General features: G+C 48.4%; 2 protein-coding genes and 2 pseudogenes across 2 annotated transcripts; 3 read left to right on the top strand and 1 right to left on the bottom strand.

Annotated features, from left to right (window-relative positions):
• Nucleotides 1-5,277, top strand: part of LOC117193885 — a 46,010-nt pseudogene extending 40,733 nt beyond the window's left edge.
• A 1,250-nt stretch (nucleotides 5,278-6,527) lies between these two features.
• LOC117193603 (ubiquitin-conjugating enzyme E2 L3-like) lies at nucleotides 6,528-7,228 on the bottom strand. Its single transcript, XM_033398348.1, has one exon. The coding sequence runs from the start codon at nucleotides 7,027-7,029 to the stop codon at nucleotides 6,565-6,567; it is 465 nt and encodes a 154-aa protein (XP_033254239.1). The 5' UTR covers nucleotides 7,030-7,228; the 3' UTR covers nucleotides 6,528-6,564.
• Nucleotides 7,229-7,409: 181 nt separating this feature from the next.
• On the top strand, nucleotides 7,410-11,188 carry LOC117193604 (annotated as a pseudogene).
• Nucleotides 11,189-11,398: 210 nt separating this feature from the next.
• On the top strand, nucleotides 11,399-26,354 carry LOC117193601 (regulator of G-protein signaling 17-like). Its single transcript, XM_033398346.1, has 7 exons — nucleotides 11,399-13,395; nucleotides 13,465-13,810; nucleotides 13,980-13,988; nucleotides 25,610-25,687; nucleotides 25,761-25,822; nucleotides 25,888-26,176; nucleotides 26,248-26,354. Exons 2-7 carry the CDS (start codon nucleotides 13,476-13,478, stop codon nucleotides 26,330-26,332), a joined length of 858 nt encoding a protein of 285 aa, XP_033254237.1. The 5' UTR covers nucleotides 11,399-13,395; nucleotides 13,465-13,475; the 3' UTR covers nucleotides 26,333-26,354.
• The last annotated feature ends 1,112 nt before the right edge of the window (nucleotides 26,355-27,466 follow it).

Below are 27,466 nucleotides of genomic sequence, written 5' to 3'. Positions count from 1 at the left end.
ACGTGTCCCACGCAAGCGATGCAGGGAAGGAGTAGGACCCCAACGCGACGACGGAGGGTCCGATTCCAGGTGCCTCATGAGCCTGGGCTTCGCGCCCCAGGCTAACCAGCAGTGGGCACCAGTCAACCCGTCGGGGTCAGATGACGTCCCGCCTCCCCTCGTAGCCGCCCACGCCGGACTACCCCCACCACGTCCCGATGAGGGATTCGTTGACTTCGACTCCGAAGAGAGCCTCCCGCTGGAGTATGGCGAGATGGCCGACCTGCTGCAGATCCTCCGACTCCACCCTACGGGAAGCCGCGATCACGGCGGACGCCACTGGCTTTTCAGAACCAAAACCCAACAACAGCGACGCAGCAGCAGCCAAAACGAGAGAGGAATACACCGGGGACCGAAAACCAACGGCATCGACGCAGCAACGGCGTGAATACACCGAGAAAGCAGAAACCCAACGACAACGACGCGGCAGCAGACAAAACGAGAGAGGAATACACCGAGGACCGAAAACCAACGGCATCGACGCAGCAACGGCGTGAATACACCGAGAAAGCAGAAACCCAACGACAACGACGCAGCAGCAGCCAAAGAGGGAGAGGGATACACCAAGAATCGAAATCCAACGGCACCGACACAGCAACGGCGAGGAATACACCAAGAACCGAAACCTAACGGCACCGACGCCAAAACGGGGAGGAATACACCAAGAAACAAAAACCCGACAACAACAACGCAGCGGAAGCCAAAGATAGAGAGAAATACACCAAGAGCCGAAACGGTAGCCAACAGCATCAATTCAGCGACGGCCGAAGACGAGAAGCGCCGAAAAGATAAGCGGCCAGCGTCGACGCAGCAACCATGATGCAATTATACAAGGTGGTCTCGTCGGGAGCCGAAGTTCGTTCGTGTTGTCCCTTATCGTCAGTGCATGCTTGCTTGTTGATGATGAAGGTTGTTCACGGACGAATTTTTTGATATATTCTTAACCCTTATGTCCCGACAACAACAAAATTATAAAAAGCATATAAAAAAAATACCACAGAATTAGAAGTAATCTTTATATATCATGTAAAAGAACATTTTAATATAACTAAAAATGTTGAAGAAAAATTATTAATGGCTGCATAAAATTTAAATATTAATATATCAGTAAAATCATTTTATTTTACAATTTTAAAACCCACGGGCCTGTTAAGGGTTAATCAACATCAACATATACCGTCTCACTCATACTCACTATACTATGTGCCCTTCACTCGCACTTATTGCTAGCATACGTTAAGGGACTTACTTTTGCCGACGAGACCACCTTGTATAATTACATCATGGCCAACAGCATCAATTCAGCGACGGCCGAAGACGAGCAGCGCCGAAAAGAAAAGCCGCCAGCGTCGACGCAGCAACGAAGCGCTGGAACAGTAAGCCCACAGCAGCAACGGCAGAAGAGAGACGCGGAAAACTAAGGTAAGTAACGACGCGCCAGCAGCGAGACAGAGAGAAGAAAGTCACCGGCGCAGCGTAGACGCCGAACGACGGCGCCAGCCCTCTGCCGCCGCGGAAGATGACGACGCTAGCCGCCCACGCTGACGCTGGATCGGAGAGCCAGCAGAACGCCGGCTCTGAGCTGGGAAAACGTGGAAGAAAAAAGTCGATTGGGAGCAGTCGTAGGAGTCGGACGTGTTCGCGGAAAAATTCGAGTGGCTGGAAAAAGTAAAAACACGTGGCGGCCCGGATCCACGCCAACGCTATCAGTGACACGGGGAAGATCCGGCATCGATACTACACTTACGGAGAGGAGTTCCTGCATCTACGCTGCACCCACGGGGAAGAGGAGGCTTTCGACGAGTACAAGCGTGGGAGTTCAGGGGTAAGCTAGTCTCTAGACGTGTATACGGGCTGCTGAGCGGTGCGATATGTAGGGAACCAAGAAAGAATAAAGTGAAATGTAACGAATATAACAGAAACATAGCACGACCTCCAACGATCTATACACTAGGGAACCTGGAGGCCCGGGGCTTCATCTTCTCTGCCTTTCCTCCCGCCTCTTGCCCGAGTCTGTGTGATTCCATCCAGTGGTTGAGGCCGCTGTCCGGCGATTGCCTAGGCGCTCTCGGTGATACCTGTCGTTGTTCCCTCCGCATGATTCCCTCCAGTTTGTGACCCCGCAGGGTCCCGAGGCCGCTATCCGACGATCGTCTAAGCGCCCCCGGTGACTCCTGTTGGTGTCTCGCCTGATCCCCGTAGTTCCCTGGGTCCCGAAGGGGCTGTCCGGCGATTGCCTAAGCCCTCTCGGCGATACCTGCCCTGTATGATAAAGATTTTCGCAGTAATGTTTAGCCCGATAGTGTCCCGTGAGTGCTATCCGGCGATTGCCTAGGCATTCTCGGCGATGCCTGTCGATATCCCCGACCCCCGTAGTAATTCTTAGTTCGGCGGTGTCCCGTAAGTGCTATCCGGCGATTGCCTAGGCACTCTCGGCGATGCCTGTCGATATCCCTGACCCACGTAGTAGTTCTTAGTTCGACAGTGTCCCGTAAGTGCTATCCGGCGATAGCCTAAGTACTCTCGGCGATACTTGTCGGTATTTCCGCATAGCAAAGTTCCCCTTTCCGCGTCGTAGTAATTTTTAGGCCGACAGGGTCCCGTAAGTACCGTCCGGCGATAGCCTAGGTACTCTCGGCGATACTTGTCGGTATTTCCGCATAGCAAAGTCCCCTTTCCGCGTCGTAGTAATTCTTAGGCCGACAGGGTCCCGTAAGTACCGTCCGGCGATAGCCTAGGTACTCTCGGCGATACTTGTCGGTATTCCCGCATAGCATAGTCTCCCTTTCCGCTTCGTAGTAACTCGCAGGCCGGCGGGGTCCCGTAAGTACTGTCCGGCGATAGCCTAGGTACTCTCGGCGACACCTGTCGGTATTATCGCATAGTAAAGACCTCCGTATTGATTCTGAGTTCGGTGGGGCCCTGAAGGCGCTATTCGGCGTAAGCCGGAGTGTTCTCGGTGAAACCAACTGCCCCGTCCCACGCTACGATCGCTCCCGTCCGCGGGACTGCGGCCCCGTCCCCCATCGTCGGTCCGAAATACGGAGTCCCGGCAAATTATAAATATTGCTGTAATTTCGACCCTGGAGTAGACTGAGATATGTACCCCAGCCCAGGATCGCTTCCTTACAGTTCCAATACCAAAAGCCGAGGGGCGATGGCGTCTGGGGGCTGCTTCGGGAGGAGCAGCCTCTGTTCAGCGAGTATTACCAGTGCGAAGCGCTGCAGAATCTCAAGGACTAACTGAATTCGGTCAAGAGCAAGCTCAACGATTATGGGGTGCAGGAGTGGAGCTCGCACACGAATCGCCGGGATCCGTCTGGCGAGGTGCCGTGGCGCCTGAAGAACGAGAGCAAGGCGGAGTTCGTGACCGTCGCTTTGTGCAAGTTCTTTGAGTGCTTGCACCGCTATCCGATGGTGACCGAGCCGGTGGTGAACACGCTCCATCTCTGCGAGGCTCCTGGGGCCTTCACTGCGGCCCTAAATCATTACTTGCACAGCACATATGGAAAGGATGAGGTCAGTAGCAACATAACTGATGGGGGAATCAATTTATCAAGTCTTTTGTTAGATCAAATGGCGCTGGCGCTCGACTACTTTAAATCCTTACTACGAGGGCAACGCCTTGAACGAGATGATAACCGATGACCGGTTCATATTCCACATATTGGACAATTGGCTCTTCTACAAAGATCTCACGGGAAATCTCATCAATGTGAGCCACATTGAACATATGGTCGAACGCTGTGCAGAAGATTTCAAAGACAACGGCAGTGGAGGCGTGGACCTGGTCACCGCCGACGGCTCCATTGACTGCGCTGCCCAACCAGATTGCCAGGAGGAAATCGTTGTTCGCCTGTTCTTTGCCGAGACCATCTGTGCGCTGAGAATACTCAAGACGGGCGGCAAGTTCGTAGTCAAAATGTTCACACTCTTCGAGGCCTGCAGCGTTTCGCTTTTGTACATGCTCAACTGCATCTTCGAGCAGGTGCACATATACAAGCCGGCTACATCGAAGCGCGGCAATTCGGAGGTTTATGTAATCTGCCTGAACTACCAGAAGGATACGCCCGGTCTGGCCCGTCTGCTGGAACAAATGCAAGCCAAACTCGCCCAGCCAAACGATGAGATGGTCATGCCTCTGTTTGCCAAATCCCAAATACCCAACGACTTCATGATGCAGCATGAAATCGGCTGTCGGCTGTACATGAAGCTTCAGACGGACGCCATTGAGAGTAGCATTTACGCCTACGAGTCCAAAGATCGTCTATATTTTCGGCACCTGCACCACTTGCGCGGCCTGGTCTCCTCCATGTAATACAATCGCTAAAAGGTGCAGCCCCTAGACGATAAGCTGTGCATCGTGGATAAAGAGGTGACGAGCAAGGCCCTGGGATTCTCAGTGCCCATTTATGGTGGCTCCTACACAGAGCGAGATAAGCTTAAGGACGGCGATCTCCTCAAGCAGATATATTGCCTGCGCCGTGAGTTTAATCAACTGGAGAAGTGCCCCAATGGCCTTACGAGCTAAAGGTATGCCAAAGATCGAGTGGCGCCTCTGACCTTGCGTGTTTCCAGGGGGCACCCGTTAAAAGTCTGCAGAGCCTTTTTGCTTCAGAGCCTGTGCTTTTGCTGCGTCTCCGCATACTCGACACCTTCGATCTCGACCCCATATGGCAAGCTTCTCCCAACTGCCAGCTGGATAGCCAGACACTAAGCTTTCTGCCATGCACGGAAGGGGAGACGGAGACCTTTCACTGTGCTCAGCGTCGGCTCTTTGTGGCACTTTTAGAGTGCGAGCGCGGTTAGCGGCCACAGAAGATTGTCTTCCACAAGTTCTTGTTCCTTACCCACTATTCTGCCTCCGTGCTGCTGTTTCTTGTGGAATCTGTCTATCAGGAGACCCGCTTCGAGACCAACCAATTGCAAACGATCACCCTGAGCAGCGACCCACTTCGAGACCAACCAATTGCAAACGATCACCCTGAGCAGCGACACTGGGGAGACGGAAGAGGAGGCCATACACAGTCTGGTGCAAATCAAGGAGCTTCAGAAGAACAAGTTCAGTAATGCACTCATCCAGCACAACAACAACGTGCTGCTGACCTGCTTCCGTCGAGCAGCCGTCGATTGTGTCCGCTATTAAAGAGGCGCCGCCCATCGATGGCGTTGTGTTTTAATGTAACGAACTTGTATTTCTCTCTTGCATAAAATTACAGTGCTACAATTAGAAAACTACCCTTCCTACGGATCCTGATCCTTACAAATTAGAATTGGGAGAATTGCGAAACTTTCTACTACAAAAATCGAAGTTACAACATTAACGAGGATGAACGTTGTGAGTTGCTGCGGACACCGCAACTCTACGGTTATACCCGATACTAAGTCAGTATGGCTCTCCTCCGGCAGCCACTGCAAAATTGATTTGTTCCTATTGGCTATAAAAATGATCTGATCTGATCCAGATTCAGCAATCTGATAGATATGGTCATTATCTATGATTCTGCGTTGTTAGTTTTCTCGAATGTGCAATATTGTGGATGAAACAGATTTTCGTCCTTTGTGTGGGCGGAAGGGGGTGGGGCGAAATTTTGAGATACACGTTTTATAGTAAGATCTAATAGAAGTGCGGATACCAAATTTGGTTACTCTAGCCTTAATAGTCTCTGAGATTTTTGAATATCCGCAGATTTTCGTCCTTTGCGGGGGCGGAAGGGGGTGTGGCGAAATTTTGAAACAAACTCGTCTCGGTCCGATATATTAGGAGTGTGGATACCAAATTTGGTTGATCTAGCTTTTGTAGTCTCTGAGATCTAGGCGCTAATGTTTTACTCTAAGCAAAGCCGCCTATGCTACGTGTGTGTTAGAGAGAGACAGGGCGAGAAAAAATGAAATTGTTTTCTTGATGCTGGCTATAATAATAATATGATCCAATTCAGATTCTTAAAGATATGGTCAATCTCTACAATTCTACGTTTTTGGTTTTCTCATATCTTTAAAATTGTGGATGCCACAGATTTTCGTTCTTTGTGGGGCCGGAAGTGGGCGGGGCGAAGTTTTGAAATATTTTTGTAGCAGTGACATATCACAAGTCTGGATCCAAAACATCGTTGCTCTAGCTCTTATAGTCTTTGAGCACTAGGCGCTGAAGGGGACGGACAGACGGACAGACGGACGGACGGACGGACGGACGGACGGACAGACAGACAGGGCTCAATCGACTCGGCTATTGATGCTGATCCAGAATATATATACTTTATGGGGCCGGAAACGATTCCTTCTGGACGTTACACACATCCACTTTTACCACAAATCTAATATACCCCAATACTCATATTGAGTATCGGGTATAAAAAGCTAATTGAAAATCACAAAACTCGTAGACTAAGCGTGAAATAATTTGTTCGCCCTCCGTCGCACTCGGCGTGGACTAGAAGAGGGATGAAAATAATGGGATGGGGTTTAGTTTGGTTTCGTCATCCATCTTCGTTTGTTGTTTGTTGGCGGCTCGCCATGGCCACAGCACTAATCCGCCGGACGTTTTTCGCTGTGCTTCTTGGTGTATTCCTCGGCATTCTTGACGAACTTCTTTCTGTCCTTGAGGAACTCATCGGCTAGCTCGGCGCGAAGTGGATGCTCGGGTTCAGGGTCGTGGATGAGGGCTATCAGAGCCTGGACAACCTGCTCCGTGCGCGTAGCCGGCTTCCAGTTCTCGGTGCTGATGATTGGCAGACAGACCTGCCCCATCTCGTCGATGTTGGGATGATAGATCCGCGTCTTGAAGCTTATTTTTGGCGGCTTGAACGGATATTCGGCCGGAAAGTTGATCTCGATGCGGAAGGCGCCCTTGTTGTACGGCGGATTGTCGGGTACAATCAGGCCAGTCCAGCGCAGCAGGTTCTCATCGTCGGCCTTAATGTCGCGGAAGGATTTCAATGTATTATCTTGCAAATCGCACAGCTCTTTTCGAAGACGTCGAGGCGCAGTCATTTTTTCCTTCGGCTGTGTGCTCTCTGTTTGCCCAACTACCACACACGATGTGTGTGTGTGCTTCGGTGAGTGTCAAATCGATGGAATCAGCAGATATAGCTTCTTCGGATGAGTAAGGGCAGCGTTGTTGTGTGTTCGCTTGTAGCGATGTGGTGTCTTTTTCCGGGTGGAGTGGATTATTGCTTGTTTAGGCAGTAGCTATTATGCACGTAAGGCCTTTAATTCCACAGACAAATTAAATCTTATAAAAATATGTAAATGGCGCTAGGGTATGTGGGCGAACGCTGGTATTTCTCATATTTTCGTGTCCAGGGCTACACTACATCGAAATCGATTCGAAATTGCTGCACAATCGTTTTACCATCACCCATCACTATCGCTGACTACAACACGTGCGCCGCGTTAGTTTTGTTTTCTAAAAATGACCAAAAAACTAACAATTAAGCGGAAAGTAAAAGAGCCAGAGCCACAAAATGAAGCACCATGTGAAAATGACAGCCACGAATCTTCTGACAATGAGGAGGAGGAGGTAAGCGAGCCGAAATGCAACTTCAGGATTCAGACTAATGCCAGGATCTTCAAAGGATCTGCTGCAAGCCGTGAAAGATCCTGGCGAAGACTCCACCGACGATGAGGGCATAGACCAGGAATATCAGACAGACAGCAGCGAGGATCTCGAATTCGAAAGTGATGAAGAAGGCAACTATTTAGGTAGGAAAGGTGCCGAAGGCAGCTCGGGAAACGATGACGAAGAGAGCGCAGAAGACGAAGAAGAAGAAGATGATGCCGATGCTAAAAAGTCGAACAAGAACGAGGGGGAACGTTGTGAGTTGCTGCGGACACCGCAACTCTACGGTTATACCCGATACTAAGTCAGTATGGCTCTCCTCCGGCAGACGCCGGACACGACAAAGAGTGCGTGCGAGAGAGACAGAAAATCAGTCTGAGCGTGACGTCGGGCGCTGCGTATCCACTGCGAATTGATTTGTTCCTATTGGCTATAAAAATAATCTGATCTGATCCAGATTCAGCAATCTGATAGATATGGTCATTATCTATGATTCTGCGTTTTTAGTTTTCTCGAATGTGCAATGTTGTGGATGCAACAGATTTTCGTCCTTTGTGTGGGCGGAAGGGGGTGGGGCGAAACTTTTAGATACACGTTTTATAGTAAGATCTAACAGGAGTGCGGATACCAAATTTGGTTACTCTAGCCTTAATAGTCTCTGCGATTTTTGAATATCCCCAGATTTTCGTCCTTTGCGGAGGCGGAAGGGGGTGTGGCGAAACTTTGAAACAAACTCGTCTCGGTCCGATATATTTGTAGTGTGGATACCAAATTTGGTTGCTCTAGCTTTTGTAGTCTCTGAGATCTAGGCGCTAATGTTTTACTCTAAGCAAAGCCGCCTATGCTACGTGTGTGTTAGAGAGAGACAGGGCGAGAAAAAATGAAATTGTTTTCTTGATGCTGACTATAATAATAATACGATCCAATTCAGATTCCGCAGTCTTAAAGATATCTTTACAATTCTACGTTTTTGGTTTTCTCATATCTTTAAAATTGTGGATGCCACAGATTTCGTCCTTTGTGGGGGCGGAAGTGGGTGGGGCGAAGTTTTGAAATATTTTTGTAGCAGTGACATATCACAGAAGTCTGGATCCAAAACATCGTTGCTCTAGCTCTTATAGTCTTTGAGCACTAGGCGCTGAAGGGGACGGACAGACGGACAGACGGACGGACGGACAGACGGACAGACACACAGGGCTCAATCGACTCGGCTATTGATGCTGATCAAGAATATATATACTTTATGGGTTCGGAAACGATTCCTTCTGGACGTTACACACATCCACTTTTACCACAAATCTAATATACCCCAATACTCATTTTGAGTATCGGGTATAAAAATGATGAAGAGGCTGCCACAACGTCAAAGTCTATCAAAAAATCACAAGAGAAGCTCACCAGCAGTAATAAAGTTGTACCAGTGGTTCCTGCAAGGGATCCCTCAAAGGTGGAATACGCCGACTCGGACACCTCCGACGAGGAGGACATCCGCAACACTGTTGGCAACAGTCCGATGCACTGGTATGACGAATATAAGCCCATTGGCTACGACTGGGATGCCAATAAGATTGTAAAGCCACCGAAGGGCGATCAAATTGATGACTTCCTGCGCAAGATCGAGGACCCGAATTTTTGGCGTACTGTCAAGGATCCGCTGACTGATCAGGAGGTGTTGCTCACAGATGCCGACATTGCTCTCATCAAGCGCATCAACTCGGGCCGCATACCCAACGAAGAGCAGGACGAGTACGCGCCCTGGATCGAATGGTTCACCTCGGAGGTGGAGAAGATGCCCATCAAGAACGTTCCCGACTACAAGCGCTCTTTCCTTCCTTCAGGGTCAGAGAAAAAGACCGTCTCGCGCATGGTGCACGCCCTCAAGATGGGCTGGATGAAGACCACCGAGGAGGTGGAGTGGGAAAAGCAGGAGAAGCGCGGCCCCAAGTTCTATATGCTGTGGGAGACGGACACCAGTCGGGAACAGATGCGTCGCATCCACGACCCCGAGTCAGCGCCCAAGCGCGACCTGCCAGGGCACGCCGAGTCCTACAACCCGCCGCCAGAGTATCTCTTCGACGAGAAGGAGGCCAAGGAGTGGCACAAGTTGAAGAACGAGCCTCACAGGCGAAAGTTGCACTTCATGCCGCAGAAATTCAAGTCGCTGCGTGAGGTGCCCGCGTGTGTCCACGTGCCAAGCGCGTCAAGCTGAACATCGATGCAGAGTACCTCATCCCCAAGTTGCCTTCACCGCGCGATCTGCAGCCATTCCCCACAGTCGAGAGGCTGGTCTACCGTGGCCACACAGATCTTGTGCGGTCCGTCAGCGTGGAACCGAAGGGCGAGTACCTCGTGTCTGGCTCCGACGACAAGACGGTCAAGAGTAAGTGTAGCTGGTCCTATCAAATTCTCATAATTGATCGCTAACAATTTGCCCCCCTCTTGCAGTTTGGGTAATTGCCACAGGTCGGTGCATCCGCACCATTGAGACCGAGGACGTGGTGCGCTGTGTGGCCTGGTGTCCCAATGCCAAGCTCTCCATCATTGCGGTAGCCACCGGCAGTCGTTTGCTGCTGGTCAACCCAAAGGTTGGTGACAAGCTCCTCGTGAAGAAGACCGATGACTTGCTGGCCGAGGCCACAGATCTGGACGTCATCGAGAACGAGCGCATCAAGACGGCAGTGCAGTGGGCCAATGCGGAGCCCGCCGATCAGGAGAAGGGCGTCAGAGTGATCATCACTCACTTTAAGCCCATTCGACAAGTGACTTGGCATGGACGCGGCGACTACTTGGCCACGGTGATGCCCGAGGGCGCCAATCGCTCGGCCCTGATACATCAGCTCTCCAAGCGACGCTCTCAGATACCCTTCTCAAAGAGCAAGGGCTTGATCCAGTGCGTGCTCTTCCATCCGGTGAAGCCGTGCTTTTTTGTGGCGGTAAGAATACTATGACGTTGCTCCTATAATTGATTGGATACTACAAATCTGTCCTCTTTTAGACCCAGCACAATATACGCATCTACGATTTGGTCAAGCAAGAACTTATCAAGAAGCTGCTGACCAACTCCAAGTGGATTTCGGGCATGTCCATTCACCCGAAGGGCGGCAATTTTCTCGTCTCTACATACGACAAGAAGATGCTGTGGTTCGATCTGGACCTCTCCACCAAGCCCTACCAGACCATGCGCCTCCATCGCAATGCCGTGCGCAGTGTGGCCTTCCATCTCCGGTATCCGTTCTTTGCGTCTGGCAGCGACGACCAGGCTGTCATTGTCTCCCACGGAATGGTCTACAAGTGAGTGGCACTGAAACTCATCCGAATAACGACGGAATTAATTATAATTTCGATTCTTTCCTTCAGTGATTTGCTGCAGAATCCATTAATTGTGCCGCTGAAGAAGCTGCAGACGCACGAAAAACGCGAGGAGTTCGGCGTACTGGACGTCAACTGGCATCCCGTTCAGCCGTGGGTGTTCTCCACTGGTGCCGACTGCACCATCCGCCTGTTCACATAGATGAACAGTACCCTTGTGCCCTTTCGTGGCAATTGTGTGAAATTTTGATAGTGAATATATTAATTTTTAATGGAACCAAATCATTTCTTGCGTTTATTGACATCGATAAGGTCGCAGGCAGAAACTGCAGCCCTGGCGAAAGCTCATTTCCCTCAAAGAATTCCAGAGAGCTTTTTGCGCTTTTGCGAAACTCGCGCACATGTGTGAATATTGTGCCAGGAATTCAAACTGTATAGCTATGTAGAGGAGCGGAGCTTTCGCTTGCTTAATCTCTCTCTCGCTCTCTCTGTGGGCACCTTTGGCGCCGCCAGGCATATCTTTCTGGGTGAGGAGTGGTGTGGGAATGTGCGCGCATTGGAAAATCAAGCGCTGCCGTGGCACTGCTTCGAAATCAGCCTTTTGCCAGAGCGAAGCCACTTGTGCTCGCGCCCGCCGTCGAGGAGGATTTGTGGGTTCTGTTCTGTGTTCTGGCTATCGCAGAAAAAAATCCCACACACGCACAGGCTCGTTTGTGTATGTGTTTGTGCTGCAGTGGAAATGAAACGGCAATAATGTGTGGTCGCCGCGGAGCCCAAAATATGGCAGCAACCGAAATGTGAATCCGGAGATTGTGGAATACGTTTTTCCGCCATCCCAGAGTGCCTCAAATGAAAACTGCAGTTTCCGTGTAGTAAAACGAATCGGAACTGAACCGATCGGGTCGAATCCAATCGGTTTGGAAATCTTAATCGGAATTGGGGGTCGAAATTTAGGCGCTAGCAAAACAGTGAAAAAATAGAGATATACGAATACAAATACGGGTATATTTTAGTGGCTGTGGCAAGGCATAAATTCGTATGTACTCGTTGCTCCTAAATACATACAGACACAGCGCCCGCGCCCGCGCCCGTGCCCCTGCCCGTGTCCCCTCCTTGCCCACTCACACCCCTGCTCCATCGAATACCCTTCCCACCCAGCCCCCTCCATTAACCAACAACCAACGCTGTCAAAACCAAAGCACACTGCATGTGTGTGTGTGTGTGTGTGTGTGTGTGAGAGAGAGTGAGTGAAAATATTAACGGAAGCGCACAACACACAAAAAGGAGATAAATAGTGAGATAGAGAGAAGAGGGTGGAAAGGAGAGAGATAGTGGCTAACTGTTAACAAAACAACAACACAAGCTGATTTTGTGATAAAGCAACGATCCAAGATCCCCCCAAAAATACCCGCCACAACGACAGCACAACGTTCTGTTGATAGTGCAGTACGGTACAAGTTGCAGCTGTTGCAACAACAACAACAAAAATAGGAACAACAATCAGAGACAGCAGGCGAGACCCCCGCAAGGAAAGAGAGACACACAGAGGGAGAGAATCACGCATACGCCCCATGAGCCCGACCTCCGTTGCCGCCAATCGAATCCCACAAAAGCGTTCCCACACACACACAGACAGACGCACACGGGAGTGAGTCCGCCGTGTAATGACTAGCAAAAGAAATAAATAAAATTCAACCAAAAAATTGAGCGAGAGCAAGAGCGGGAGAGAGCCAGCTCCAGCTGCTCATAAATTTCGTAACGCTTTTGGGTGTAAGTGTGCCCCTTGGTTCAGGGCACGCAGTGATTGAGTCGTTTGTAATTTGTATGCCGTAAATACAACAAAATATGTAAATGCTAAGGGCGCCCACCCACCCAACACCACCCAAAGCCAGACAGCCAGCCAGTCCAGCTAGCCAGCGATCCCACGCACCAGCCAAGGCACGGAGCAGAGCAGGAGGGTGGAGCAGCAGGTGAAGGAGAGTCAACCTATTTAGGAATGCGAGTGAATTTGGCGTTCAAACTTCCATAAAAGAGACAAAAGAATCCCCAAGTAAGCCGAAGATCAAGCCAAAAAAATATTTGCTTCTCCTCAAGGCATGTAAAATCACAAGTGGAAGGAAAGTTGAAGGAGCATGTTACGGTTGCCATACAAGAAGCAGAGAGCGCCAGCTAAAGGAAATCGAACGATAACGGGAGAGAGAGAAACCAGCAGAAGAGCTGGAGCACACTCGATAAAAAATTATTAGCAAAAACATAAATACGTAACGGTTTCGGCTCTCCACCACATTGCCATCGCTGCCTGCCGAGAGAGTGCGAGTGAGCGGTAGGAAGGGAGAGAGCATCGAATTGGGAGAGCAAGAGAGCAGTAGCGAGCGAGAGAACAAGGGAGCCAGTGAGTGGGTAGGTCAGTGGCAGTGGGCGGTCTGCCAGCTGTGGCAGCCACAACACCAACGCCAGCGCTAGAGTCAACGTCAAATTTAAAAGGGCAGGTAAGTGGTGCTGACCCCCTACTCCATCCCTTTTCCCTCATGTTACTTATCGTCCCCCTCCATCTATAGCAAAGGGCCAAATGTCCTGTACCATTTCGGAGCTGCCTAGTGGGTGTCGACTACGCGGCGGAATGACTGCATCCACACCACAGAGCGCTGCTAACAATGGCGCCAATGGCGGGGGCAATGGCAACGGAAACAACGGTAACGGTAACGGGAATGGGAATGGCAACGGCAACGAAGAAGGGGGCAGCGAAAGTGCCGTTTCCGTGTCCGTGTCAGTTGGGGGCGGCGGCGTCACGGCAGCCAGTGCCACCTCGAATGAGCTGCAAGAGTCGAATGCGGCAACGTTGCAGCGGCCGCAGTCGCAGGAGCCATGCTGCTTCTGCTGGTGTTGCTGCTGTTCCTGCTCCTGGTGAGTATCCTTGAGAACACCTCATTATTTTGTATTGCCCACTAAAACGAAATCAATTTCTTTCCTCGTTTCTGGTGCTGCTCCACGGGTACCTATCCCCGTTCCTGTCCTCATCCTCGTCACCGCTTAACCACAACTACAACTGTAATAAAAACAACCGCTAAAACAGGGGAAAATGGTAAGTTACACACAACAGCCCACCCACCAACAGACACACACGCACACGCTCGCTAGAAGGAGAAGCAGAAGCAGATGGGAGGCATTTTTCTCGCCTCCGGCAACGCTCCGCGGTGAAAGCTCTCTCCCGCTGATTAGTCCCCCGCTCTTTGACTTCTGCTCTCCCGCATTCATTCACAATGTCGGGAGCGCCAAAGATTGGGCAGGGAAAAGCTCTACCTCCGGTTGGATGGGGCACTGTTTAAATCAAATATAAATAAGTATGCGGCTGGATGGCTCCTCGAAGTGTTGCATTCGTTTTTCGTGAATGAAAACGAAAGTCTTTTAGCCCTCCTCCTATAATCTTGCGGATCCCTCCGCACCTTTGTGTGTTTGGCTGGTCACACATACTTATACACGCTTGGATTCATGCATACATCCATACGCCCTTGATTGGGCATTGGGGGCAACGAATCGAATCGAATCGAGTCGGGTCGTGTCGCTTTGATAGCTGTCAAGCAGATAACAGAGCTTTGTCAAGTTCGAGTGCTTCGTTGATATGGCATTAGCCACTTTATAGATATACTTGTATCTATGCGCATACGATATACATATCAGCATACATATGTATGTCTGTTTTGGGGCCCCGTATGTATGTATGCATAAGTGGCTTCCCTATCCACTATGAGCTAGAGAGTAGTCAAGCCCAAATCGTAGTCTACTTTGAAGGGTGACGGATGTGCGGAGAACAAGCTACGGCTAATATGAGTAGTAAAAAGCAAATATCAGATATATATGTAAAGGACAGTGTATCAAGCAGTTAACACTATCTTATCTAAATTAACATTTGAACTTAAGATACCATCGATAAGACCTAACCGATATAACCAGACTTAACCGATGTTTAAAAGACCTAACCGATAAGGGGTTATCGATACGGGAGTCGGTTGTTGGAAGTAGAAGCAGAAAGTTGAACAAAAAGTCGGAAGAACAGACTCATTAATTGCACATCTTAAATCATACACTTTGTACTCTTTTTCGAAAAACACTATTAATAAACGATACATTATTATTAATCTTACATTTGGGGGCTCGTCCGCGTCGAATACAGAGCTCGGAGTGTGTGAAAAAGAAAAACAGAAGAAAGCAGAAGCTGATGCAAGAAGAGGATTGTTGAAAAGTTGTTAAAGTTGTCGTTTGTAGCTACATAAAGTTGTAAAGTTGTTGTTGGTGGCTATAAACATTAAGTTGAACAATCCAAATTCTGTGAGCCTAACAGTAGAAACGGAGTTTAATAAAAGATCGGTCGTTTAATTCGGTTGGAAAATTGTGAAATTCATTGTCGCGCCGCAGCGTCGCCTTGTCCGTGCGCAGTACGTACACAAGCAAAAACGAGGTGGAACGTTGTGAGTTGCTGCGGACACCGCAACTCTACAGTTATACCCGATACTAAGTCAGTATGGCTCTCCTCCAGCAGACGCCGCTAATATTGAACCACACGACAAAGAGTTCGTGCGAGAGAGACAGAAAATCAGTCTGAGCGTGACGTCGGGCGCTGCGTAGCCACTGAAAATTGATTTCTTGCTTTTGGCTACAAAAATGATCCGATCTGATCCAGATTCAGCAATCTGATAGATATGGTCATTATCTATGATTCTGCGTTTTTAGTTTTCTCGAATGTGCAATATTGTGGATGCAACAGATTTTCGTCTTTTGTGGGGGCGGAAGGGGGTGGGGCGAAATTCTGAGATATACGTTTTATAGTGAGATCTAACAGAAGTGCGGATACCAAATTTGGTTACTCTAGCCTTAATAGTCTCTGAGATTTGTGGATGCCCCAGATTTTCGTCCTTTGCGGGGGCGGAAGTGGTGTGGCGAAATTTGGACACGAAACGGTCAAGGTCCGATATCACAGGAGTGTGGATACCAAATTTAGTTGCTCTGGCTCTTATAGGTTCTGAGATCCTTGAACTCATATTTTGCAATTGACAAAACCGACTATGAAACCTGTGTGTTAGAGAGAGACAGAGCGAGAAAGAATGAAATTGTTTTCTTGATTCTGGCTATAATCAGGTTCAGATTTTGCACTGTAGAAGATATGGTCATCCTCACCGATTCTGCGTCTTTGGTTTTATCGTATCTTTAAAAATGTGGATGCCACAGATTTTCGTCCTTTGTGGGGGCGGAAGTGGGCGGGGCGAAGTTTTGAAATATTTTTGTAGCAGTGACATATCACAGAAGTCTGGATCCAAAACATCGTTGCTCTAGCTCTTATAGTCTTTGAGCACTAGGCGCTGAAGGGGACGGACGGACGGACGGACAGACGGACAGACAGACAGGGATCAATCGACTCGGCTATTGATGCTGATCAAGAATATATATACTTTATGGGGTCGGAAACGATTCCTTCTGGACGTTACACACATCCACTTTTACCACAAATCTAATATACCCCAATAATCATTTTGAGTATCGGGTATAAAAACACGCACAGACACGTTGTGTGTGATACACACTTATAAACAGAAAAGACAAGCACTCGTCGGGTACACAGACACAAGTCGAAAAGAGCCGCAAAATGATGCAAACACCGCCGCCGTTGCACTGGAAAGAGAGAGAGAAGGAAGAAGCTGTACCAGGAACGTCGCGCCCGAGTGCAAACGAGATGGAAGATTTAGAAAATGCCGAAAACAATACTGATGACAAGATTGATCAAATGATAAAGTTGCTAAGTTTGAAACTGCTTTGCGATGAGCAACGAGAAATGAAGATCGCTCCAGATAATTTTACAAAAGTTGTGAGCGATTGTGATGGAAAATCGGTTCCCATAGAAAAATGGTTTGAGATATTCGAAAAAAATGCTGACGCATATGAGCTTACTGAAAAGCAAAAGTATGTGCAGGCCAGAGGAAAAATGACCGGTGCAGCTAAGCTTTTCCTTGAAGCTGAATGCGTGTGCACCTATGAGGAACTCAAGAACGTATTATTGGATGAATTCACATGTAGCTATAACAGTGCAGACATTCATAAGCTGCTGCAAGAAAGAAAGAGGAAGAGTAGTGAGTCGATGCACGAGTACTTGCTGCAGATGAGAAAAATAGCAGCAGTCGGACATGTTGAAGACGCGGCTGTTATAAGCCATATTGTGAACGGTCTGGACATAAGAAACGAGTATAAGTATGCCATGTATCGCTGTAAGACCTTCAGGGCCTTGAAAGAAGAGTTCGATATCTATGATCGTTTGAACATATCGGAGAAGAAGGGCAATAACGAACAGCATAAAACGAGTTTTAAGCAGCAAAGTGGGCAAAGCGGTAAAAAAGAATATTGCTATAACTGTGGGTCAGGAGAACACAAACGCAAAAACTGCAAAGCCGAAACAAAGTGTTTTAAGTGCAATCAGAATGGTCGAATTTCGCGTAACTGTCCTTATGAAGCTGATAAAGTTGATAAAGTTCGCGTCATTTTGGATCGCAGTCGCATGAAAAAAATTCAAATAAACGGCATTGTTGTTGACTGTCTTGTGGATACAGGGTCAGATGTAACCATAATCAAAGAGAGTATGTTGAAGACCATGAAAAACGTTAAACTTTTGAAGTGCACAACTATGTTGCGCGGTCTGGGTCAGATATCAACAAAGCCTGTTGGATACTTTAATGCAGAAGTTACCGTGGATAAGTTGCAGACCACACAGAAGTTTGTAGTAGTCCCCAGTAGCCAGATTGATTTCGATGCACTTTTGGGGCATGATTTCATTAAAAAGTTCCGTTTCGTCGCTGATATGCAAGGATACACGTTTTTGAAGCATGACGCAGATCCTGTGCCAACAGATGAGCATGCTCTTATATATAATGTAACTGAAGAGTCATCCTTTGTAGCTCCGCCGCAATATCGAAAAGACGTTGAACAGATGATAAGAAGCAGCTACCAAATGCCCACAGAAGTTGCAAAGCAGTCTCCAATCCAACTGAAGATAGTTCCCGACGTAGTAATCAAGCCGTTTCATCACTCACCGAGTCGTTTATCAACAGACGAAGCCAGTGCCGTAAAGAAGCAAGTCGAAGAATGGATCGAGCAAGGAATCGTGCGCAAGTCGTCTTCAAATGTAGCGAGCAGAGTTGTCGTCGTGAAGAAAAAAGATGGTACACTTAGAGTTTGCGTAGACTACAGGAAGTTAAACAGCATGGTATTGCTGGACTGCTTCCCAGTCCCGATCATGGAGGAAGTCTTGGAAAAGCTGCAGTCGGCTAAGTGGTTTACCATAATGGACCTTGAAAACGGATTTTTCCATGTGCCTATGGAAGAGCAAAGCAAGTCGTATACGGCCTTTGTTACAAAGGAGGGATTACTCGAGTTTAATAAGGCGCCTTTCGGATTCAAGAACTCGCCAGCTGCGTTCATTCGGTTCGTAAGCTATATTTTTCAAGAATTAATCAACTCTGACATTATGCAGCTTTATATGGACGACATAATTGTTTACGCCGCGTCGCCCGAGGTATGCATGAGGAAGACGAAGTTGGTCCTGGAGACAGCTGCGCAGTTTGGCCTAAAGATCAAGTGGAAGAAATGTAGCTTCATGCAGCCACGCATTAGCTTTCTGGGCCATATCATTGAGGACGGGAGAATCTGGCCCGGCAAAGAGAAGACAGCAGCTGTCAGTCGGTTTGCTACGCCCAAAGACATTAAAGCAGTTCAAGCATTTCTGGTACTCACAGGCTTTTTCAGAAAGTTCATCCCTGGCTATGCACAAGTTGCCCGGCCGCTCACGAATCTACTCAGGAAGGAAGCAGTTTTCAACATTGGCGAAGCAGAGCAACAATCGCTACAAACCTTAAAGAATCTGCTTGTAATCGCACCTGTATCTACACGGATGCATCCAAAGAAGGTTTCGGAGCAGTTCTGTTGCAGCAGTCTGATGGCAATTTCCACCCGATTTACTATTGGAGAAAAAAGACTACACAAGCCGAGTCCAAACGTCACAGTTACTATTTGGAGGTCAAAACTGCATACCTCGCACTCAAGAAGTTGGGGATCAAATTTGATCTTGCCACTGACTGTGCGGCGTTTAAGCAGACAACAACGAAAGCAGATATACCCAGAGAAGTTTCCCAAAGCAGTACACCGCCCAGGGGACAGAATGAGACACGTGGACTGTCTCAGTCGTTTTCCGCAGACATGCATGTTCGTGACGACGAAGCTAACAGCTCGGATAAAGAAAGCACAGCAGGATGACGATTTCATCAAAGCCACAGTTGAGATCCTGAAGCAGCACCCATATCAAGACTACAAGCTTAAAGGAGGTCTTCTCTTCAAATCTGTAAATGGCAATGACGTATTGGTGGTTCCAAGGCTGATGGAAAGGGAAATCATTCATGGATCGCATGAAGTTGGTCATTTCTCCACAGCGAAGACAATGCACTCAGTTCAGCAGCAATACTGGATTCCGCACCTTGAACGGAAAGTAAATAAGTTGATTACTAATTGTATCAGTTGTATAATTTTCAGCAAAAAGTTGGGCAAACAAGAAGGCTATCTTCATTGCATTGACAAGGGTGACACACCACTATACACGCTGCACGTTGATCATTTGGGACGAATGGATGCGACAGCCAAGCAATACAAGTACATTTTTGCTGCGGTAGATGCATTCTCCAAGTTTGTGTGGCTGTTCCCAACTAAGTCAACAGGTCACGAAGAAGTTGTGAAGATTTGTCATTTGTGTTTGGTTTTCCCAAGCGCATAGTCAGCGACAGAGGAGCAGCGTTTACATCCAACGCATTCAGTGAGTTTCTCAACGAGAACAAAGTCGAACATGTGTGTACAACGACAGGTGTGGCGAGAGGCAACGGTCAGATTGAGCGGGTGAACCGTTCAATTTTGGGTATCATCGCAAAGCTCTCAGCTCAGGAGTCAACGAAGTGGTACAAGCATGTGCCACAGGTCCAGATGGCGATTAATTCGCATGTGCATTCTACGTTGAAGTCGTCGCCATTCGAGGTCATGTTTGGGACAAAGATGCACAGACAAGCTGAAAGTCGACTATTGGAGGTGCTCAACGAGGAGTTGGTTACGCAGTTTAACAACGAGCGCCAAGAACTGCGTGACCAAGCGAAACAAAACATTGAGAAGGCGCAAGAGGTGTACAAGCGCAATTATGATAAAAAACGACGATCTGAGCACGGCTACAGACTAGGAGACATGGTCGCGATCAAGAGGACGCAGTTCGTCGCAGGACGCAAGTTGGCCAGCGAGTATCTAGGCCCATATGAAGTCACCAAGGTAAAGCGGAACGGTCGCTACGACGTCAGAAAGGTTGCTCAAGTCGATGGGCCAAATATCACAGCAACGAGCAGTGACAATATGAAGCTATGGCGTTTTGTCTCAGAGAACGATGATATATTATCATCTGGGACAGATGAAGATGAGCAGGAGGGCCGAATGTAAAGGACAGTGTATCAAGCAGTTAACACTATCTTATCTAAAATAACATTTGAACTTAAGATACCATCGATAAGACCTAACCGATATAACCAGACTTAACCGATGTGTTTGTAGTGGGGCGGATCGAAGCTCAACTCTCCCACAACGCAATTGATGTAGCCGTCATAAGAAATGAAAACCGTTATGTTTCGTGGTATATATAATTATGTGTGTGTATTTGGTTGGACGGTCGCGCGGTAGATCGGCCGTCTGAAGCGGGGGTGAAATCGTAACTGCTTAACTCTATGCCTTATGGTGCCTTATGTCTATGGGGCGCACGGAGTTGGCACAGTGCGCGGAAATTGTTTACGGCTGGCCTGAACATACTCCCCCCCCCTTGCAGGATTGCAAAGTATAATGGGGTGGCCTATGGCTGGGCGTACGCCCCGGACCCGATTCATCCCAAAAAAGGCGCTCTGGACTTGACAAGGACGTCGACTCAGTGTCGCCCCACGGTCGGATAGGAGTGAGGATGCGCAAAACGGGGGTTGCTCTTGAGGAATCTGTGGATGGCGCCGTGGTTCCTACGACGGGGCGGCTCGCGGGGAGACGAGTGTGTCGTTCGTCGTGAGCCGATGTAGATGGCGACGGTACAGTCGCGGCTGAGCGGGCTGGACGACGAGGGCGGCGTTTTGCATGGTTCGATTTAGATGACGACGATGCTCCCGAGGCTGAGCGGGCCGGACGACGAGACGTGGGTACGTGGAGTAGCGTGTGGTTGTTTTTGCCGGAGTGTTGGTGAGCCAGGCAGTTCCCACAATACTGGTTGATAAGGACAGCTCGGAGTTTCTCTTCGGGGTTCAGGAGAAGAAATTGGTGGTAGGTCCGTAGCGGATGGACTCCTTGGCAGATTCGGCAACGGTAGGAGCCAATTTCCCGAGCACGTCGGTTCTCCCTGGTGCGGTTGGCGCGGGGACGTGGGGCCATATCTAGGTGCGGAGAACTAAATTGAAATAAAGGCGTCGAAGACACATTAGTAACGATCTTGGAACGGGTGAGAGGCACATTTAAGACATTGGAAATTGCCGCCCGGTTACATAGTCTGGTGAGGCTATGTTGATCTAAGGACGGATTCACCTTCGAGTTCAGGCTTGAATTCGGACCGGAGCGTAGAGCTTTCGTACAGTGCATATTTTGGAAATATTTCCGTCGGTCAGGAGACCGTTCGAGAACTTCTGCGGAGGGAGCTGGAAGGAAATTGCTGTCGTAAAAAGACCCCGAGTCTTCTACCAGTGTGATAGGTCGTCTGGAAATTTGACTCGAGAACGATGAGATTTGATTCATCACCTGAGGCACTGGACCTGTGAGTACCCAGCCGAAAATGGTCTCCTGCCCGAGAAGAGAGCCACAGATGTTGGTCAGTGAGCCACTTGACTGAATGGACGGAAGGATATCCGCTCCAATCAGGATATCTATTTGTGAACTCTCATAGAAGGTCGGATCCGCCCATGAGAGGTTCGGCAGGTCTCTCAAGAACCCTTGCGAGATCGGATGCGATGGAATATTCGCGGCCAATTCCGGAATAACGTAGGCTGTGGCATTTAGTTGTAAGTCCGGCTTAGTCGGAGAACGGATGGAAAAACTGCAGAGCTTCTTTGACTGAGCGGATACGGCATTATTTAGGCCGGAGACCTGTGCCTGGATACGTTGGAATGGCAATTTGATCATGTCCACAAGACGTTCTGTAATGAACGTTGCCTCTGAGCCAGAGTCGATCAGAGCGCGGGCGTGGAAAGTTTTTTCCAGGTGGCAAATATTAACGATAGCCGTGCCTAGGAGGACAGCACTCGTACCGGAGGCGAAATATGACTGAACGTTTGGCTGGGCTTCGGACGAACTTGGATTTTGTACGCTTGGTACTCGTAGATGTAGCTCGGGCCACGCTGAGGAATTTTGTGCCGTTGTGGAAATCGCCTCGCTGGAGTTTGCTGGATTGCTACGGTGCAGAAGCGTATGGAGCCGGTCTCCACAAATTATGCAATTGTGGGCGCCTTGGCATGCTCGTATCTGGTGGCCCCTTGCAAAGCAGTTCAAACAAAGCTGCTTTTGCTTAATGTAGTCGGAGCGAGCGCCAGCGGGCATTTGAAGGAAGTAAGGGCATAACCGGATTGGATGATACTCTTTGGAGCAGAGATCACACGTGCTCCTCGTTTGATTCACTGTGGTCTCGAACGAGTGGGCACTCCTAGGATAAGGACTTCCTTGAGACCGAAACGGATTGCTTCTCGAATTGTCTGCAGTGCGTATGCTCGCCCTGGAGTGGGCCTGAGTCTCCATGCCTGGATGGTCGTCATCGGTCACTTCGAGAGACAGGTACCGCTCCGCCAGGAACTTGTCCATGGCGTGCCAGGTGGGAATTTCGGACTTGTGCGTCACGGATTGCTCCCAAAGCTCTAAGGTCGTCTTTGGCAGCTTAGCGGAAATGAGGTACACTAAAACTCCGTCAGCGAAAACGCTGTCTGTGGAGACCTCGGAATGGGTGAGTGTCGTTAGGCACTTGTGGACGGCCCTCTGGAGCTCTTTTAGCGCTGGTGCTGACTCGGTACGGATTTGGGGCAGACTGAAAAGGATCTTCAGCTGGGCCTTGAGTATCAGCCTCTTGTTTTGGAAACGCTCACGGAGGGCGTTCCATGCGGACGCGAAACCCTCGTTCGTAAGTGGAGCCTGTGCCACTATGTCGTGGGCTTCACCGCTGGTCTTTTTGTTGAGGTGGAACAGTTTTTCCACTGGAGCCAACCTTGGGTTTTCTATGTAGATGGCGGTGAACAGGTCTCGGAACGTGGGCCACTGCTGGTAGTCCCCACTGAAAACTTCAGTGTCACATGGAGGGAGGCGGCAACCGCCGGAAGTCGGCACTTGAACGGCCAGTTGCGGCGTGTGAGGGACAGTCGGGGCTCGAGCTGATCGTTCAGTTCGGCCAGGCATTGCGCGTAGACCGCGTAGCAGTTATCGTACATCTCTTGGACATAAGCTACACCCTCTGGATCCTCTTCCGCCATCGTCACCGAACAGGCCGCGAACTCCGCGTCCACCTTTGCCCACAGGCTTCGGAGTTGTTCTCGATGGACTTGGGAGAGCGAGCGGGTTGGTGTGCTAGCATCTGGAGCGCTGAGCTTCTGGTCGAAGCGGGTCACTCTGCTTGCAGCCAAGGCAAACTTAGACTGTGCGGAACTGGCGGCCATAGTGCTAGGAGCCGTGCGAGGGACTCCCGAGGGGAGCAACAAATACTCGAAGGCATGTGGTGCGTGAACCCTGGACGTGGTCGGACCTCGCTCAGCTGGGGCCGGACGGGAAGATGTGGGCGTAGTGACTGAGCCGTTGGAGCTGGGTGGATGGGTCAAACTCAGCGAACTCACCCGCTTAAACTTCTTGCGAGATTTCTTCTCAACAGTGGGCATGTTTGCTGATGGATCTGCGATAACGCGTAGTGGAGTCGCAAAGGTAGGTGAGCGGAAATGGCTACGTGGAAGTTCAGAACTACGAACCGTGGGATATGTGGTTTTGGTGGAATTTATTGCGAGTATTTAAATTATGGAAATAGTACTCCGTGGCCGGAATATATAGATATAAATACTACGATTGAACTACGGTTGAAAACAATATACTCTCGAAATGAAGGGTAGCGCGTCACTTGGCGTTCCGTTACGGTCAAGCGCGGCACCGAAAAATATTCTCCCAACAACTACAACGCAGGCAAACGGTGGAGAAGCGAAAGCGAAAAGAAAAACGAAAAGAATGCACCGCTGCTGCTGCTTGTATGTGTGTATGTATGGCTGTAAGTGCTATGTACCGCGGCTTGGGTTGAAGAGATGTCAAACAACGGGTAAAACGGTGGATAACCGTTTTATATACAATATGTATATTATATAGATGTGCAAGAATATGCTAATTTAAAATGCGTACGTATAGATATGTAAGATAAATACATATGTGCAGTATGTATGGATCGTTATTTTGTTGGTAGTATAATTAGTTAAATAAGGAGGCGCAGTGATTTGTTATTTTATTTCCTTATAAAACCGACAAACTATGGAACGTTGAGCATGCACGGAATAAACCACAAAAATAATTGCAAGAATATGCCTTTATGTTTGTTGCCAGCCGCTTGGATTGCGTTGCGATGTGTACATACATGTATGTATGTATGTATGTTAGCAACGAAAGCTCAGCTGGTAGCTGGAGAGGTAAGAATATTATTTACACTGGATCGGAATCTGAACGCAGGAGTTAGCTCGGATCAAATTAAACCTTTGGAGAAGTAGGAAGCCACAACCGTTGGCAGAACGAAGTATGGTTTAATTTGGAGCTAGAGCGAGAAATAAATACATACACATGCATGTACATATGCCACGGGAACTCGGACTGGGATGGAAAACTCGCACAAAATCACTGCACTGTTGTTATGCACAATCGAAGAGTACTTATCTTGAACTTGGAGCGATCCGACGATGCTGGCTGGGGTGAGCTTCTCCTTATGGGGAAGGCGAAGATCCGGCTCGAAGGACCAATGTTTGTAGTGGGGCGGATCGAAGCTCAACTCTCCCACAACGCAATTGATGTAGCCGTCATAAGAAATGAAAACCGTTGTTTCGTGGTATATATATAATTATGTGTGTGTATTTGGTTGGACGGTCGCGCGGTATATCGGCCGTCTGAAGCGGGGGTGAAATCGTAACTGCTTAACTCTATGCCTTATGGTGCTTTTTCTGCCGTGAGCGCCGTGTGGATCGTGGATTGTGGATCCGAGCGCCCCTCCGAGCGCGCGAGAGCGAGTTGGGACCGGGGCGCACGGAGTTGGCACAGTGCGCGGAAATTGTTTACGGCTGGCCTGAACACGATGTTTAAAAGACCTAACCGATAAGGGGTTATCGATACGGGAGTCGGTTGTTGGAAGTAGAAGCAGAAAGTTGAACAAAAAGTCGGAAGAACAGACTCATTAATTGCACATCTTAAATCATACACTTTGTACTCTATTTCGAAAAACACTATTAATAAACGATTCATTATTATTAATCTTACATATATAGCACCAATATCGATATGAAGATCGCATAGCTCACCTGGGACTGTCTAGAATTGGTTCCATTCCATTTCAGATCAGAGCAAATCCAATGTACATCAGTGAAAACCTATATCATCTCCAATATTTTCCTTTTTTTACAGTCTGGCCATCAAGAATGCCGATGAAAATGCGACCACAAAGCGTGATCTCGCTAATTCCGAATTCCTAGACGGCGAACAGTAAGTTACCTTTACAGAAATAAGTGTTTTTTTTCAAGTGGAATACTTTGTTTAACATCAATTTCCGTTGCAGACCCACATTGGAGGAAATCCGTAGCTGGGGCAAGAGCTTTGACAAGCTGATGAAGAGCTCAGGTGAGCATGCAAAGGAGATATTCCACTCTGAGCCGTATGCTTACTATTTTCCATATTTTCCGCAGCTGGTCGAAAGGTATTTCAGAACTTCCTGCGCAGCGAATTCAGTGAGGAGAACATATTGTTCTGGCTGGCCGTCGAGGACCTCAAGAAGGAGAACAGCGCCGAGGTGGTCGAAGAGAAGGCGCGCCTGATATACGAGGACTACATCTCGATCCTGTCGCCGAGGGAGGTGTCGCTGGACTCGCGGGTGCGCGAGATCGTCAACCGTAACATGATCGAGCCCACGACGCACACCTTCGACGAAGCTCAAATACAGATCTACACTTTAATGCACAGAGACTCATATCCGAGGTGAGTGGCGTCCGTTTGATCTAGTCCCTCTGGGGGACAGAATGGCACTGATCCATTATCGTCTCTTTCAGATTCCTAAACTCTCAAAAGTTCAAGACACTCGCTCAAATGCAAGACAATTCTAATGCCGGCTCTAAGCCGGAAAGTCCCACTTAGATCGCATCGGATCGTTGTCAGTTCTGCGCTGTGTTGATTTCTGTGGTTGCTCTGCATTAGTATTTCCATTAGATTGGGGTCAGTCATGAAATCCCTGTAATACCCCCCGTGGTTGCCTGCCAGCCCTCTGCCACTGCCGCTGCTGCAATCCCCTAAGCAATATGTATCCATTAATAGAACCATTTAACCATTTTGCGCGCAGCCCCCGCCGGTGAGACCAGGGCAGTGGGCGAGGCATATCCCCGGGGCCCGAACAAAGGCAAAACCAAAACCAAAACTAAAACAAAAACTTAGACGATATGCATAAAACGTGAAACGGATTCCTTCTCTACCTATGTTCTAGTCGTTAACAAACCAAAGAGTTAGGAGCTAAATTAATTGTTTAATCTTAGAGTGTGTAACGGATGGGGATCGGGAAACGGATCTCCGTGACGTAGAATTTTCAAGGCGGTTCCGGAAGCGAGCGAGGGAAATAGCAACTAGTGTAATATTAGTGATCTAAAAGACGTATTAATCAAATTGCATCAGAGATAACGGAACCGACAACAGTACAGTACGAATTCGAGAGTACATTCAACGTAAACCGTAAACCGTAAACCTTAAACCGTAAACAAAAATACTTTTTCCAGAAAAACCAAAACCAAATGAACTTTTTAAACGTATTACATAACTTTATATTAATATATATACATATATACACGCATATATAGTACTTATATACAAAACCATTTAACTTAATTAGTTTTGAAAACGATTAGGTCATATATGCCTACATATGTCTGTATATATATAAATACTAGCCCTATTATTTATATGCATACATATGTACATATATGAGTGACGACATCGAAGCATTTTTGTAAATACCACAACAGACAGCAGCACTCTCTCTATATATTTGTATATGTATCCTGTATCCTGTATCCTGTACCCTGTACCCTGTACCGATCAAGACAATGCAACCAACAAAATTCCCACTATAATGCGTGATCTTCCGATTGAGGTCCGATCTAGTTGTTCCCAATCACCTCTTCGAATGCACCCTAAGGCAAACGCATAGCTAACAACACTATATTTATTGTTTCGATTCGCATTGATTTCAAAATCGAAAGAAAACGTTTTGCAATATCACTG

Source organism: Drosophila miranda, assembly GCF_003369915.1.
Source record: "Drosophila miranda strain MSH22 chromosome Y unlocalized genomic scaffold, D.miranda_PacBio2.1 Contig_Y2_pilon, whole genome shotgun sequence".
In the NCBI taxonomy this organism is placed as follows: Eukaryota; Metazoa; Arthropoda; class Insecta; order Diptera; family Drosophilidae; genus Drosophila; species Drosophila miranda.
This window is presented reverse-complemented; position numbering and strand designations above follow the sequence as displayed.

What these genes read in the sequence shown, in the direction of transcription:
- LOC117193603 (XM_033398348.1), bottom strand. Translation starts at nt 7,029, where the DNA reads ATGACTGCGCCTCGACGTCTTCGAAAAGAGCTGTGCGATTTGCAAGAT.
- LOC117193601 (XM_033398346.1), top strand. Translation starts at nt 13,476, where the DNA reads ATGTCCTGTACCATTTCGGAGCTGCCTAGTGGGTGTCGACTACGCGGC. An exon ending in GAATTCCTAGACGGCGAACA is followed by an intron (nt 25,688 to 25,760) that starts GTAAGTTACCTT and finishes TTTCCGTTGCAG; the next exon opens with ACCCACATTGGAGGAAATCC. An exon ending in CAAGCTGATGAAGAGCTCAG is followed by an intron (nt 25,823 to 25,887) that starts GTGAGCATGCAA and finishes TATTTTCCGCAG; the next exon opens with CTGGTCGAAAGGTATTTCAG.